Raw genomic sequence first — 17,111 nt, forward strand, 5'->3', positions numbered from 1 at the left:
AAGTGTTCCAAGTATGCAAACCTGCAGAGAGCTTCAAGAAGGCTGCTTGGAAAGCCGTCATGGGCCCTGTTGAAGTGGGATGCAGGGGCTTTGATGGATCCTCAACCTTTAGCCTGTTTCAGTGTCAGAAAGCCATCAAAGAACTGCCCTATAGGTTAAAAATTTTAAGTTGCTTTGGATAAAAGAGTCTGCCAAATAAATAAACAAACATAACACAGGCAGACGAGGCTGAGAATGGCAACTTTGTGCTGTGGTTGAGGAGAAAGGATAGGAGCTGTGGGTCAAAAAAACCCTAGGGCATGAGTCGGGGTGGGTTGAAGAAATCCCAGCCATCGTTCCACCACCAGAAGATGTGCTGGTATTAACGGAAGAAAAACATCGATGACTGGCAGTTCTAAGCAGATGACCTGCTCATGCCCAGAGAGCAGTGGCATCTCGTCCATAGGGGGCGCTAGGGCGCCGGCTTAATGTCATTGGGTGTCTCTGAGGTAGAAAACATGGATTCTATTGTTTAGATGAGCCTCTTCCCGTTACGTGCAGTTCGCATTCATCATTGAATATTAAGCATGTTTTTGGATCAACTTTGTTGCTGGAAGTGCTTGTGGACATGCTACTTGGGTTGAGGTTGTATGATGCATAAGAATGGTAATTTGGCATTCCCTAGTGGTGATGTGTGGTTAGCACATCTGAAAACAGATGGCAAAAATGTGCCCCTGCCAGAGAGGTGGTAAGAGGAGCACACCTGTGCAATGGTACTGGTGGAGGTGAGACAAACAGCAATGGCTTGCAGGGAAACCATCAACCTGTATCTGTATTTGTAAGTCATGAAGAACATTGTGGATTCTTCATCCATCATAGAGATCTAACTGCTAAAGGCATAGCTATAGTCCCATTACTCATCACACACTGGTGAAGTTACCTCTCCGCAATTGACCCATCCCCGTGAGGAGCGGTGAGCTGCAGCTGTGGTTGCATTCGGGAACGATTTGGTGGTTTATTCCCTCCAATCCAACCCCTTAAAGCTGAGGTATTGCGCCGCTTTGGTATGACCCGACCCGGGTATGAAATCCGATCTCCCAGTCCCAGGGCAAACACTCATGCCACTAGGCCACTGAGAAGGTAAAAACCAAGAAGTTGAGTGTTTTTAAATAATTTAAGATTAATATCTTAATATATTTGCTGTAGAGCCCCGCTCAGTCTGTCGCTGTCATTGTGTCCTTGGGCAAGACACTTACTCCACCTTGCCTGTTGGTGGTGATCAAAGGGACCGGTGGTGCCTGTGTGCGACAGACTCACCTCTGTCAGTGTGCCCCAGGGCAGCTGTGGCTACAATGTAGTTCATCACCACCAGGGTTTGAATGTGTGTGTGAATGACTGTGTTGTAAAACGCCTTTGGGGGTTCCAGGACTCTAGAAGGTGCTATACCAAATACAGGCCATTTAGGTACAGTCCCTGGACCAGAGAAGTGCGAGTTTGGTCCGCATAGCCGGCAGTAAGTCGGACCTGTTCCCAGTGAGGGTTGGACTCCACCAAGGCTGACCTTTGTCACCAGTCCTGTTCATAACGTTTATGGACAGAATTTCTGGCGCAGCCAAGGTGCGGAGGGTGTGGAGTTTGGTGCTTTATGTGGATGATGTGGTCCTCCAAGCTTCATCAAGCTCTGACCTACAGCTCTTGCTAGGGAGGTTCGCAGCCGAGTGTGAAGCAGCTGGGATAAGGATCAGCACCTCCAAGTCTGAGATTATGGTTCTCGACCGGAAAAGCGTGGCTTGCCAACTCCGGGTCAGTAGAGAAGTTCTGCCTCAGGGAGGTGTTTTAGGCATGTCCTGCCGGCAGGAGCCCCCCTGGTCGACTCAGGACACGTTAGAGAAAGTACATCTCCAATCTGACCCAGGAACACCTTGGGGTCCTACCGGAAGAGCTGGTGGAGGTGGCCAGGGAGAGGACGGTATGGAACTCCTTAGTTGATGCTGCCCCCGTGACCCGGACCCAGATAGGCGGAAGAAGACGAGACGAAAGAGGTAATTTAGAACCTAAAAACAAACCTCATTCATTCCCAGCATTCAGCAGTCTTTATCTCACAGCTACAGAACCCTGTGTCTACCGAGCAGAAATTCCACTCAGTACATCTACCGAGATGATAATTCACCGGGTAGTAAGGTCTCTGCAATCATAGTCTCCACATTTTTCTGCTGATTGGTTCACTTTTTTCCATCAAGTGCTACTTTTCATTTTCAATGAACAAAAGTAACATTGCATGACTCCACTGAGAAGCACACTCAATGCAGCAGCTACTGCAAGAGGCAGCCAGCTGCAGTTTTCAGGAGTGAAACAACATCTTTGACGACTGTATATCATTGTACACTTAAAAAGTAACATTTATCTGTACAGAAACCGTTTAAAAGGATCTTTCCCTGGCTGAGGTGGTGCTAGAGACAAATCTAGTTATATCAAGTTTTCTAGGTGTCATACTAAATGTGATAAGTCTTACCAGTGAGTAAGTAAAAACGCATTAATTAGTTCACACTTATTTTGTAAGTGTACACTTCCTCTCCCCCACAGTTACATTCCATTATATCACTCTGCCTTGACAACATAGCATCCACTTCTGCAGCGTATTCCTACGAGGCCAGGAGATGACAAGAGCATCCTACGCCAGAATGACTCGGCAGGATTTCTTTTGCGTTCCCTCATTCCCACACTCCTTCCTACATACTGAATCACTGCCCAGTCTGTCTCTACTCCTCCTCCTTCTCATCTCTTCCCATTCTTAGTGCCTGTGATCCGATGTGAGTGGATGCTGATGCTTTCTGCAGCTCTGGTTTTACAAAACAACTCAAATTCTGGTTGGGGGAAAAGCAATGGAGCGAGGACAAGAAGTCGTGGAATGGAAAAATGTACTTCTACTATAGACAGTCTTCAAGTACAAAAGAGACTCAATCAGGTCATAGATAATCCTGAAACTCAAATAACAGCAATACATATTTCATATACATAGCATTATATACTCTTTGGTTATGCTTGGACATCAAAACCACCTGGCTGCAGGAAAGACACAACAGCATAGATTTAAAATATCCTATGACCACCTTAAACGCATGCCAAGCTTCAGCTTCACATTCAAATTCAGACTCATTTTGTCATTCAACATTATATTGGGGACAATGAAAGAAAATGTGTGCAACTCAGTCTAGCCGAAGCAATTAAACCAAACTAAGAGCAATAACGTCATCTGCAAACTTCATGATACACTTGTCAGGACTTATAGCAGAACTAACGTGGTGTGTCCAAGAGGGGGCTCAGGACACATCCCTGTGGTGCGCCAGTATTGGCAGAAGAATGAAGATTCATGGTGCCTTTTCTTCCACCAAAGACTGCTGTCTGCCTGTCAGGAGGTCAAATATCTGGTTTCACGCAATCCTAGCAGCAGCAGTGTTGTCTGATGTTGAAGAGGGAGGTTGTTAAAAGCAGAAATTACACCCAGAAAAGGGCAGTCTGACATACAAGTCCTGCTATTATTGGTTAGTGAGAGCAGGGAGGATGACGACCCTGTGGTAGACAAAGGTAGGTTCTTGTTGTAAGCATACTATTGTTGGTCCACAGTCAGTGCAGTTGCAAGTGCATTTAAGTTGAGCTACAGCGATGATTAAGCTAATAATTTACCCAGAATGGGAACCTTTATCCTTGTTTACATGTCTGTTACAAAATCAAAAAGTTTAGTGAAGTAGATTTGACTCCGCTATGGTAGGTGGCAACATAAACCTTTTCGTGTCTACATTAGTGAAACAGAGTAAAAGATGGATATGCAACCTGGCCGTATGGACGACAACAATGCTGCAGCACAGTACATTTGGTACATACTGTACTGTGTGATGGTGTTGCTTCATTTTCATGCAGTCTTGGGACGATATCAAAAGACCACTTTTGCGGTCTTGTCACTTCCGTAAGGGGAGTGCCCAGGCCAGTCAGAGATTATCTGGGTACCTTAGCTCGATTAGGAGTAGTGCAGTTTAGTTTGAATAGCTAGACTATAGCAATAATTTGGTTTTCTGGCATTGCATATAAACGAACTGTTATGTACATGTGTGATGTTCACTGAGTCCTTGACATAGGCCAAAGCAAGTTGTTTCAAGCATTTCAATCAGGGACAAGCCACTGGCTGGTGTTCAACTGACATGCAGCTGAAAGTTTTGCAAGCAGAACAATTGTTGACCTCTTAAAAGCAGACGGGCACCATAGCTTGGGGCAAAGTGAAGTTGAAAATGTCTCATTTCCTTAGTTAGTTCCTGAGTACACCCATGCTTAAGATTTTCTTGGATTGCATGGTGATAAATGCAATGACTCATCAAACTGAACATTTATCAAATATATGTGTCATGTCTCCATAACATGATGCATAGAAGTCATTAACTTAGCTTAGCTCACTAAAAAATTAACGTCTTTTACTTTGAAGGGTTTTGCTTATTTAACAAAAATAGAAAGCTTTTCTCCTTTCTACAGTTTGACAAGTTCAAGCCACACTTTGAACGGACCGGGGTGGGGGTGGGGGGATAAAAACTTAAAAAGATGAGACAGAGTGATGGTAAAAGTTATTTGTTGTACAGATGTGTCTTATTCGATCTTACATGTCAGTATTAAAAATAGTCGACACAGTTTCTAGGCTTCACTTCAACCATCATTCCTAACTGCAGTTGACATTGAGATGGAAAGTTAACTCCAAGGCTTATTCTTTGAAAAACTCTGGTACAATAAAAAGGTGATGCATGTTGTAAACATCAGGAAGTAATTTTGTGCTATCCCAGATTGAGTAAAAAAAAAGTCCCTCAGTCACAGACAAGAAAACCTTTGCTTGTCCCTCAGTACAACCTATAGGCAATTTCAAAAGGAGATGCCCTAACAGAAATGCGCACTGACCTATCAATTTAAAACAGATATGTTATCAGTTTGGGGAAAAGTGGATATTTAAAATATTAGATTTGCACCAGTTTTCATTCATATTATGAGGGTAGTCCCTTGGTAAAACTTTTAAGTGAAATTCTAACTATTTGATAAGATTTGTCAGATTTCTGAGGAACAGACCTCATACACCTAATGTACAACTACAAAGGCAAGTCACCCAGAAGGGGATGGGGATTTTAAATTTATTAATTACTGTTATGCTTTTGGCACCAAAGGTCTTGTACAATAGTGTCTACCCCATCAGAACACAATATTAGTCTAGACTGGAATAATGGATGAGATAAACTGCTCCTTCTCAAGAGCATGCAGGTACAAAAGGCTGTAGTAGTGGCTGGAAAGGGAGAGGAGGACTGGCAAACTCATCCATAGATTGTAATACTGCCCGTCCATACAATCTGATCAGTTCCATTGACACAAATGTGATCCTTTAGAATCATCTTCTCCATCTCAGAACTATATACGCACATGGATTAAATCTGAACATAATGCCCATGGTGGCAGAGTGGTTGTTTGGCCAACCGCATTTCAGAGCTTTCCCCTCACACTAGTAAAATAACATCTCCACATTTAACCCATCCTCGTGGGGAGCTGCAGCAGTGGCTGCGCTTGGGAACTGTTTAACCCCACAATCCAACCCCTTAAAGCTGAGTGTCAAGCAGGGAGGCATTGGGTCCCATTTCTAAGGTATGGCCCAACGGGATTTGAACCCTGATATCCCAGACCCGGGGCGGACAATCTCCCACTAAGCCACTGAGACGGTAAAGGGTTAGAGGCATACTATGCAACATTTTCAATATTTTAAATCAATTTCCTGAGCCAGTATGTGTTAAAATGACCCTTCATGAAATGTCCCTCAGACCCCCACCACCCTCTGTGGCCAGAATACTGCATTTGCAACTTCAGAGTGCCGGTCTGGTCCCTGTTAGACTTTGAAAAAATGTAGCTTACACACCCGGTGCTGCAGTCTGCTTCCAGCACATTTTCTGCATGTTTTAGATTGTGAACACAGCTGATTTGTTTAACTTAGCGACGAATCACTCCTGTAGACACTACAGAAAGCTGGGGAGACATTTCAGCTGTTATATTAAGGTGTTAAAAAGACAAACGCACAACGAGGAGATAAGTTTCACTTTTACTTTGACCACAGATAATTAATAACGGACATTAGGGGGTGCTAAAAGCAAGCAAAACTGTGTAGTATCCCTTTAAACTCATAAACAAATATAACAGATTTCTAGTTATTTTTTTCTAAAATCAGTGAACGTTTATCCCTGCACTGTTTATCAGCTTTGTTTACCTAAGCTTCATGTCATACTCTGTTTGTCCCGTCTCTGGTTTTAGATTGCCTTGTGAAGTATCTGGTTTGTTGACTCTTTCTGTTTGGAGAAAAAAAATAATGCTAAACAAAGATAAGCTTGAAATCACTGGTGCCGAGGGAGATTTTAAAGCTTACTAAAGTGCAAAAAAAAAATAATAATAATAAAATAAAGAAAGTTGCCACTTTGTTAAATGGCAGGAAAGAAGAGCATGAAGACAATAGGTTTCCAACAGATCCCTAATGGTCTCATTGATTTTGAGGACCGCCTCAAAGGAACATCATGCTACATTCTTCCTCCATCACTGTGATTATAGTGACAGCCATTGAGGATTGCAGTGGTGTGTATGAGTACACACACAGAAAACAAAAGGCTTCAAACACACTTCTAAATTATTTGATATCAGAGTAATGGAGATTATTTTTAACATGCACTGTTTTATGATTCTGCACAGGAAGTAACTGCAGCTGTATGCATTCACATCTACAGGTGCAAGGCAATAACAAAGGGTATAATTTAGTGTTCATGTATTTATCTTTATGTTTAGTCATCTTTAGAGTCCTAAGTAGCCTAGGGAACTCAACATAACCTCTCTGGCCCATGAATACATAGAAAATCAGCTCTGCAGGAGGAAACTATTTTGGGGGGGGGGGGGGGGGGTATATCAAAAACATTAGTTAAACTCAGCTCCATTTCTTTTGTTAAAGGGGTGGATTACTCATTAATCATTACATTTGGAGTGGTCTCTAGAAGGAATGAATGTCTGGCAGGCAGAACTCAGGGTACAAAAAAGCCCACAAACCCCTGTCTCAGCAGGCCAAGTCACACATCACATCACAGCTGAGCTTCGTCTTCACAAATAATACAAGCCTGGAGCAGCTTTTGCCGTGAAGTTAAGCTGCTAATTCTAATGGTTAGCTTAAACTAGCAGGGATCTTCGTTGCTGATTCCTGAACATTAAAATAACAACAGCCTACCCTGTCGTGGGTCAAGATCAGTGATTCCATGAATGTTAATTCACAGTGTGATGTAGATCTGTGAGGATTTTCAAATCCTAGCGTTTCAATGTCTATTTTCTATCAGAAGCTTATGCAAGAGATAGGTGTAGAAGACTATTTTCACAATTAGCCTGCATGACTAAGAGTGACTGATTATGAATAAAAAAAAAAAGCTTTTCAGTCAACTGAATACTTATTTGAGGGGGCTCTATTATAGATTATGTCAGACAGATTAGCCTTATAATTAATTTTGTGGAATAATAGAATCACAAATTCAAAATTACAAAATTGGCATACCTCAGGGTTCCATTTTAGGACTATTGCTTTTTCTCCTCAGTCACATGAAATATGTGAAAATATTATGTGTTTAATGCATGCAAACGATGTCAATATAGACAATTTTAAAATACTTTGTCATCGTTGTCATCTTCCTCCGCTTATCTGGGTCCGGGTCGCGGGGGCAGCATCCCAACTAGGGAGCTCCAGACCATCTTCTCCCCAGCCACCTCCTCCAGCTCCTCCGGCAGGACTCCAAGGCGTTCCCGGACCAGATTGGAGATGTAACCTCTCCAACGTGTACTGGGTCGACCCGGGGGCCTCCTGCCGGCAGGACATGCCCGAAACACCTCCCCAGGGAGGCGTCCAGGAGGCATCCTGACCAGATGCCCAAACCACCTCAACTGACTCCTTTTGATCCAGAGGAGGAGCGGTTCTACTCCGAGTCCCTCCCGAATGTCCGAGCTCCTCACCCTATCTCTAAGGCTGAGCCCGGCCACCCTACGGAGGAAACTCATTTTGGCCGCTTGTATCCGCGATCTCGTTCTTTCGGTCATTACCCAAAGCTCATGACCATAGGTGAGGATTGGGATGTAGATCGGCCGGTAAATCGAGAGCCTGGCTTTCTGGCTCAGCTCTCTCTTCACCACGACAGACCGGCTCAGCGTCCGCATCACTGCAGACGCCGAACCAATCCGCCTGTCGGTCTCCCGATCCCTCCTACCCTCACTCGTGAACAAGACCCCGAGATACTTAAACTCCTCCACTTGAGGTATTTCATTATGAAATACACAAATGGAGCTTCACACAGATGTAATGAAGAAAATGTTGGTCTCCACATTGCATCATAACTGCTTCAATGTATTTTAAAATCAGATGTGAAGTGTGTGGTGATCTTAGTTTAGTTTAAAAGGTTCAAAAGTGTGAGGGTATTTAAATAGCCCAAAATGTTATTGCATTTGTCTTTTATGATTTTACCAAACCTGTAAAGGCAGACCAGGTGTATTTACAAGGTAATAATGTGTTGCACCGTTCTCGCCCTGGCCGTGGAACTGTGGACCAGCTCTATACCCTTGCAAGGGTGATGGAGGGGGCATGGGAGTTTGCCCAACCAATCCACATGTGTTTTGTGGATTTGGAGAAGGCTCATGACCGTGTCCCCAGGGGTACCCTGTGCTCCAGGAGTATGGGGTGGGTGGCTTTCTGTTAAGGGCCATTCAGTCCCTTTACCAGAGGAGCGTGAGTTTGGTCCGCATAGCCGGTAGTAAGTCAGACCTGTTCCTGGTGGGGGTTGGACTCTGTCAGGGCTGCCTTTTGTCACCGGTTCTGTTCATTACCTTTATGGACAGAATTTCTAGACGCAGCCGTGGTGTGGAATGTGTCGGGTTTGGTGGCAGGACAATCTCGTCTCTGCTTTTTGCGGATGGTGTGGTCCTCCTAGCTTCATCCAGCTCTGACCTTCAGCTCTTGCTGGGTAGGTTCGTGGCCGAGTGTGAAGCGGCTGGGATGAGGATCAGCACCTCCAAATCTGAGACCATGGTTCTCGACCGGAAAAGGGTTGCTTGCCAACTCCAGGTCAGGGATGAGGTCCTGCCTCAAGTGGAGGAGTTTAAGTATCTCGGGGTCTTGTTCATGAGTGAGGGTAGGAGGGATCGGGAGATCGACAGGCGGATTGGTTCGGCATCTGCAGTGATGCGGACGCTGAACCAATCTGTCGTGGTGAAGAGGGAGCTGAGCCAGAAAGCCAGGCTCTCGATTTACTGGTCGATCTACGTCCCAATCCTCACCTATGGTCATGAGCTTTGGGTAATGACCGAAAGAACGAGATCGCGGATACAAGCGGCCGAAATGAGTTTCATCCGTAGGGTGGCCGGGCTCAGCCTTAGAGATAGGGTGAGGAGCTCGGACATTCGGGAGGGACTCGAAGTAGAACCGCTGCTCCTCCAGATCTAAAGGAGTCAGTTGAGGTGGTTTGGGCATCTGGTCAGGATGCCTCCTGGACGCCTCCCTGGGGAGGTGTGTCGGGCGTGTCCTGCTGGCAGGAGGCCCCCGGGTCGACCCAGGACACGTTGGAGAGGTTACATCTCCAATCTGGTCCGGGAACGCCTTGGGGTCCTGCCGGAGGAGCTGGTGGAGAAGGCCGAGGAGAGGACGGTCTGGAGCTCCCTAGTTGGGATGCTGCCCTCACGACCCGGATAAGCGGAGGAAGACGACGACAACCTTCTTTTCCTGATTCTCTGTTTGAAGAATGGATGAAAGAAAAGTGGACTTGTGGTCACCAACATGCCAGCCACAAGCTTTTTTTCTCTTATGTTTGAAGATTTGCATATATGAACTTGTCATTTTAATTTGTCAAGAGACGATGAAGCTTTCTCTCTCCTCCTGACATGTCTTGAGTAACAACTTATCTCCTTTGTGACGCTGTGACTCCAGGTCACTGCGCTCAAAATGCTTACTAAATGTCAGAGGCGGTCAAGCGCCTTTATAAAAACACAATCTGCCTTAAAAGCTGCTGCTGGCCACCTCTCCATCACATCAGCCATATCTACGATGATTGGTCGTGATGTTTAACCCCTTCATGTCTTTTCATGGAGGCAAATCACTGGCAAATTATATGATTGGCTCTGATGGGTCCTTGGTATAGTTGTGATTGGAGGAGACAGTGGACACAACGTTCCTTGAGGTGAGGTGATTTTGCACTTGCATCTTCAAATGTCAAAAACGTTACTTTTATTTAATGTTGACTGCATCATATCTTTAATGTAATAACTCCATATTTCTATTGACAAAATCACAGCAATTCTGTGGAAATGTCACCTTCCAGAGGTTAACAAAATTTCTTTTATTTCTCTGGGTCAGAGTACACTGTGCTTGTTAAAAAAAAAAGCAGTTACACCTTTCTCTGTTGAACTTGAGCGAATGGAGGATCGCCGGTCTCTTCTGCCTCAGGTTCCACAAATGGACGCTGTCATCTGTCAAAGCACTCACCAGCGCGCCCTGTTGTCACAAAAACACATCCTCTTTCATTTAGACGTTCAACACACACACACGCGCACACACACACACGCACCCGCACACGCACACACACACACACACACACACACACACACACACACACACACACACACACACACACACACACACACTCCAAAGACATGCAACTTTACTGAACACAAGAAACACGTCTTCAGACGGCACATTTTCCCTGCAAGCATTAGTCACTGCATTCCCTGGCAGCTTCTCCCAGGTAACAATGAGGATTTAGAAGATGCATAAAAGAGAACGTGGGCATATAGGAGGCACTAAAAATCATCTCCATATCCACAAGGGTTTGTTTGAGCTGCTGAGTCACACACACACACACACACAAAGCATAGAATCTTGCATTTCTCACATAATTTAAAAGATAACTAGATTGATTGTAAGTGATTAGAAAGGCCTGGAGGGGATCAATACAGCTGCTATGAAGCTTCCTAATCACTGCTCAGAACATGCTAGAATCTGTTGTTTTGTCTTGCATTCAGTTCAGACCTTTTGAACTGGAGCTCTGAGGAATTATTCTAGAAATACAGATTAGCTGTGTTTGTTCTTCAACGAATTAAAAGAAGATAAATCAACAAATTAAATAAACTCAAAACAGAGCAGTCCAAGCTATGGTGCTCAATGAATCTTAACATCTCCATTCACTGGACTACATTTTCCCAAGTGATGCTCCGTAGACCCAGACCGTCCACCACACAGCTCGGATTTTGTCCCTTTGGAAAGCCTCAAACTTCTCTTTCTGAAAACCTACGTGTAAACTGAGGCAGAATGTTTTTTTCCGTCTGCTCTTGCTCGTGCGAGGGACTTTATTTAGGCCAATGTGTTTCTTTCGTGACTTTATTTCAGCTGGTTTATCCAACTCTTGCAAAAACTGCAGCAGCTCGACTGCCGACAAGCAAACAAGATCATATCTCGCCCGTCTTGGCCTCTTCGCAGCAGCTCACCATTTATTTCAGGATTCAGGACTTCAATGTTTGTTTTCACATCATTAAAATCTTTAAAAATTGCACCATCCAAAAAGGTCACAGAGGTTAGGTGAGCAGGTGCTTCTTGGTAGACCAAGGAGCAGATCAAAGCATCGAGGAGCTCAGGTTTTTGCTGCAACTAAACCCTGGAACAACCTGTCCTTTCACAATAAGAGCTCGCCAACAACCATCACAGGCCATAAGAATTAATCATCAAATTATTTTCGTTTTCTGAAATTTAAGGACAAGGATTGCTGCCTATTTGCAGCTAACCTGTTGTTGTTTTTAAAGTCTTTCTGTGTGGTGCCAGCACCAAAAGCTCAGTGAAACTTTACAGATAACCCGACAGTTCTGGCTGCAGCAACACGGAGGCTTATACGAGGTCATGGAGTTTGCATCGAGGACAAACGTTTTTATAAAAACCTACCTCGTTGATGAGAAACTGCAGCTGGATGACAGCTGCTCCGCTCTCATGCTGACAGTAGCACTCCACCCCCGGACGACCAAACCTGAAGGATCTCAGTCAAGGAACACACAGTTCTGAAAGTTTCTCACCAAATCAGTCAGAAAGCTGCCAGGTGCTGATTTTAATATAAAATACAAACAAGTTTTTCTACAGGAAAATCCTGATGGTTTAATTTATAACTGCTAAAAATTGCTCCTGTGTGCATTTTGACGGTCTACCAGCAGTCATGGTCAAGTGTTTAACTGTCAAAGGGAACATCAGCTAACTGAATCCTTGTTTCTGATGACTTATCTTCTGTGGTGTTTTATAAAGCAGCAAAAGGACCTTAACATACCCATCTCCGTTTATATTAAAGCTAATGAAATATCAAGCTCTCTTAACAAAGCCCTACATGCCCTTTCAGAACATTGTGTCTGTTTTACTGGGCAAATTTTTTATTTTAACAGGTGAGGGTCTAAGAATAAAAGCACACGATCCAGGAGACAAGAACAAAACCTAATAATGATCACCCTCTGACATCTGGAGTTTCAAGTGGAAATCTAAAAACCAAGGACAGAGATTGAAATGTTCTGAAACTAAATAACCTAAAAAGGTGGCTAGTCTTTGAGCAGAATTGAAAATAATAGAGGATAACTAGGGATCTTAAGATTTCTAACTGTAATGTGTGTATGGTATGAAAAAGTTGTCATTAAAAGACTGAAAAATGATACCAATATTATCCGACATAAAATTGTAACGCCGATATTAACGTCAGACCGGTAATACTGCAAATCCTGAAGGATAATGTGAGAGAGGATACAGTTTCAGTGAGATTGACGGGTGTGACGACATATACCGGACAGGATGAGAAGAGGCAGAAAGATGAAATGTCACTTCCTGTGGAAATTCAAAGAGTAAGCTTCCTGATAATATTCATTCATTTTTCCCAAGAGCATTAGGTCGAAAACGGGGAATTGGGACCAACTGTTTAGTGAAATAATGAGAAAAGATTTTAAGTTCATGACCATCTGCTCAGATCGCAGAACACCTAAAGTCAGAATGAGAATCGTGTTTTATTGCCAAGTAAGTAAGAGTCTCGCATTATTCTGGATTTGCTCCGGAGTAACGGTGCAAACATACAAGTGAAGCAAGTGACAGAATGTGAAAATATTCTGAATAACAAGAAACATGAAGTGACTTGTGCAGATCTGTATCCGGTGCTCCAAGGTCCTACAACAGAGGGGAAGTGCCTGAAGGAAGTGGCTGAAACAGTCTGCGACCAGGATGAGTCCGTTGTGCTTCAACCTGCATGCCTCTGAGCCCTGGAGGTGTACAGATCATGGATCAATGGAAGCCAATCTTTCCCTGTCAGTGGTCCCAGCGTTCCACACAGGGATGGAGGAAGCAAGGATGAACTCAATGATGGTCATGTAAAACTAGACCATCATCATGGTTGGCATTCTGAGTTTTCTCCGGAACAACATTCTCTGCTGGACATCTTTGATGAGGGAGCTGATGGGCATCTTCCAAATGAGGTTGTAGCAGATGGTGGTCCAGAGGAAGCAGGAGTCCAAGGTTGAAGTGGGGGGTGCCCATCAGAGTTACGAGGAGCAGTGGAGCTGACACTCTCCTGAAGTCCACAATTATCTCAAATGTCTTCTGGGCATTCAGCTCCAGGTTGTATTTGCTGCGCCACACATTCCACCTCCCTATTGTAGGAAGACTCATCCCCATCTGAGAAGAGGTCCAACAGAGGTGTTATCATCTATGAACTTGACTGGCTTCACAGACTGGTGGCTGGAGGTGGTGTAGAGGGAGAAGAGCAGAGGGGCGAGGACACAGCCATGGGGGGTGCCGATGTTAATGGTCAGTGTCCGAGACAATCCTTCCCAGCCTCCCGTGCTGTCTCCTGCCTGGCACGTTCAGCAGGGACAAGCTTGTCCTGGAGGAGAACTGGGCAGACTGTACTGAACCAGGGGTGCCTCCAGAAAATTTTGATAGGGGTGGCCAGATGAGGCCAAAGAAACTTTTGGGGTGGCACACCAAATTGGTCCTTGTGGTAGGACCAATTTCTGGCCACCCCTTGGGGGCGCTCTTGTGTTGAAGGCCATAGATAAAACAGCAATAGGGATCTACATATCCTGAAATAAAGTGAAAACTAGAAAAAGCACAATGATGCGATCAGAGAAATCGCCAAATGTCATTAATAAATGAAAAAACATGTAACAAGTTGACTTGTTTTCATTCAGAAAGTCCTCAAGAAAAACATTTAAATGGGCCCTAAATCGCAGCAGAGCACAACCCCTCAAGCCTCAGTCAGAAATCCGAGTTAAAGCAGTGGCTACACTTCCTAAAACCTTCTCCTACACTCTTTAGGTGAATTAAGTTTTGCTTCCTTCCCTTCAAGCATCAGTTGAAGGATTAAACCTCTGCACCAGTGACACCTTGACCAGAAGAAAAAAAATCCATCGACTATCGGATTTAGGCCACTATACCCTCAGGGGCACTGAGGAGACTTGAACTATGAGATCAGGAGGCTTCAACCAAGTCAGTAACCATCAAATTTTCAAGCATAGTTGCATAAACAGCTCAGACAAAGACTGAAAGTTCTTGTGGTGACCAGCTGCCAATCTGACCCTGGATGAACCCTGCTCCAGTGTTAACACAGTGAGAAACTGAAGCCCGAGTGTCATCTTTGAGGCTCACATTTGTTTCTTCATATTCCCCTCTGACAAATCGGTTCAACATTTTCTTGTTCTTATCATCTTTCCTCAAAACAAAGTAAAGAAGCATAAGACTCTTTTTAGTGAATTAGTGAAGTAAGGAGTCTCAGAAGGTCACTGATGCTCAGAGCATTTAAAGTTTACAGTTTGTTTTTTAATGTTGAACAAATAAAGAAGAATGCTCGGCTAACTGAGAGGCATAAAGCTCATTAGCACGCACCGCGTCACTGCAACTCCCTGTAGATAAGACGACGGGAGACTGTAGTTTTCTCCGTTTGACGCAATAAAGCAGCTCTCCTCCAGGATGTTCCCCTGGCTAAACTGGCTCAGACAGCGACACCAACATGTGCAGAAATTAAATGAGTGAAAGAAATAAAAGGAAAATGTTGTTTGTCATTTTCAAGGTGGAAGAGAGGATTGTAAGAAAACATGCTGGCTTCTTATCCCTCAAACAGACGATAAACTAGAAGAATTGAGCAAACCTGATTGGTCACCGCTGCCCAAGGGGATGGGTTAAATGCAGAGATGTAATTTCACCAGAGTGTGATAACTAACGGGACTTTAACTTATTTATGGCTCTAATAACGCATAAAACAGCAACTGCACACCATTTATCTCTCAAGTAAAGAAGGTGATTGCCATTAAAATGGTTATTTTTAAACAAAGATGGCTCCTTTTAGTTTCAATACTAGTCTATAACTAACCAGGTAACTAACTACTAGTCTGTATGGAGTTTTCTATCCACAACTCTACTTCATCACTGCACAGAACGTTAATGAGCACCAAAACGGCAGCATGCGTTAGGTGTTAGTCAGAATGTTTTAGACCCAACAACAGCGCCAACCATCAAACTCTAAGTGACTTCACTGAAAGCTCTGTCCTAATGTTGCCTGGCAACCAAATCTTCTAGGGGCTCTGGAAGACGAAGGAAAGGATTTAAGGTTGTGCTTTTTAAACTGCTCATTTTGCCTTCTATTTGAAGGGGGCCAGCCATCCCACAATCTCATTATTCTGGAAGTCACACACATATGCACACACACAGGCATGGCCATAAAAGCATCCTGCAAAATAAATTCACAATTCCCAGCGTAAAAAAGTCTGATATGCACATTTCAAGTGTGTATCATTAGAATCTGGAAAAAGCTGCACGGGTCCTTGACAAAAAAAAGATGGCATTTGATAAAAACTTCTAAATGATTCAAAAGAGGATGAAATCAGAGAGAGCAGAAATGCAATGAGATCATCAAAAATAGTTAATCTGAGATCATCAGCAGCTGCTGAAACCAAAGCAGGTGTGCAATAATGTTTTTGCATCTGCATTAGTTAGTAAAATATCGTATGGATCACTTCAGGGATTTAAATGAACATCTTAGAACATATTTATCTGATGTAAACCTAAAAGTGTTGGAGTCAACCCAACCCAAGACAGCAGCCATAGCTAACCAAATCTCACATCTCTATTTTAGACTACCGTATTTTCACGACCATAAGGCGCACCTAGAAGTCTTAAATTTTCTCCAAAATGTACGCCGCTCTCTATGGTGCGGTGCACCTATTTTGTTGTCGTGAGACGCGAACGTAGTAGAAGGGGCGTGGTGAGAACGGCAAAGGGCGTGGCGTGAACATGCGGACGTGAGCGAAGACAGACCCCAAATAGTTCAAAAGGGCAGGTATGCGCGGTATGCTGAAAATTGTTCTGACAACCCTGAGAATGGCACCTGCTAAGAGACATGCCTATGAAGCACAGTTTAAACTGCAAGCGATCAGCTACGTGGAGAAACACGGGAATAGAGCAGCGGCGAGACAATTCATCACTAATGAGTCCATGGTTCGCAAGTGGAGGAAGTTGGAAAACTAACTCCGACAAGTAAAGAAGACGCAGCTGTGTTTCCGCGGGCACAAAGCCAGGTGGCCTGAGCTGGAAGACCACCTCGAGCAATGGGTTAACGAGCAGAGGACAGCTAGGAGAAGCGTCTCTACCATCACTATTCGTCTGAGAGCAGTAACGCTCGCACAAGAAAGGAGGTCCATCTTGGTGCTTTCGTTTTATGAAACGCCGCCATCTTTCCATCCGGGCAAGGACTACGGTGGCACATAAGAAGAGCACGAGCCGTCAGCGCACGCAATGAGGACGTGCACGTGCGCTCTAAACCAGGACTAGACCAGTAAAGTGAAACATGCTTTTGGCTGTTTATAATTTTCACAATGTCTGGTTTGCACTGATATGTTCCGAGTCCCGAGCCCGCACAGATGTTTTACCGGTACGTTTTACTGTGCCCACGCCCGCGCCCTATTTTGTATGTGTTAAATATCAAAAAGACACCCGTAACTGAAGCTGCGCCGTAAAAATACGGCACTGAGCTTAGATAGGGGGTGGTGGTTTCTGG

The 17,111-nt window shown here is 44.2% G+C and overlaps 1 protein-coding gene across 3 annotated transcripts in view; it reads right to left on the reverse strand.

The window, feature by feature from the left end:
- The window catches only part of stxbp5a (syntaxin binding protein 5a (tomosyn)), a 136,011-nt gene that overhangs the window by 66,674 nt on the left and 52,226 nt on the right, over nucleotides 1–17,111 (reverse strand). For all 3 annotated transcript variants that reach the window (XM_054747924.2, XM_070542816.1, XM_070542813.1), the window contains exons 3-4: nucleotides 11,984–12,065; nucleotides 10,446–10,546 (exon numbers count right to left, since the gene is read on the reverse strand). In XM_054747924.2, coding sequence (XP_054603899.2) covers nucleotides 10,446–10,546; nucleotides 11,984–12,065 — 183 coding nt within the window. The remainder of the gene's footprint in view (nucleotides 1–10,445; nucleotides 10,547–11,983; nucleotides 12,066–17,111) is intronic.

Source organism: Nothobranchius furzeri, chromosome 2 (genome assembly GCF_043380555.1).
Source record: "Nothobranchius furzeri strain GRZ-AD chromosome 2, NfurGRZ-RIMD1, whole genome shotgun sequence".
Classification (NCBI taxonomy): Eukaryota; Metazoa; Chordata; class Actinopteri; order Cyprinodontiformes; family Nothobranchiidae; genus Nothobranchius; species Nothobranchius furzeri.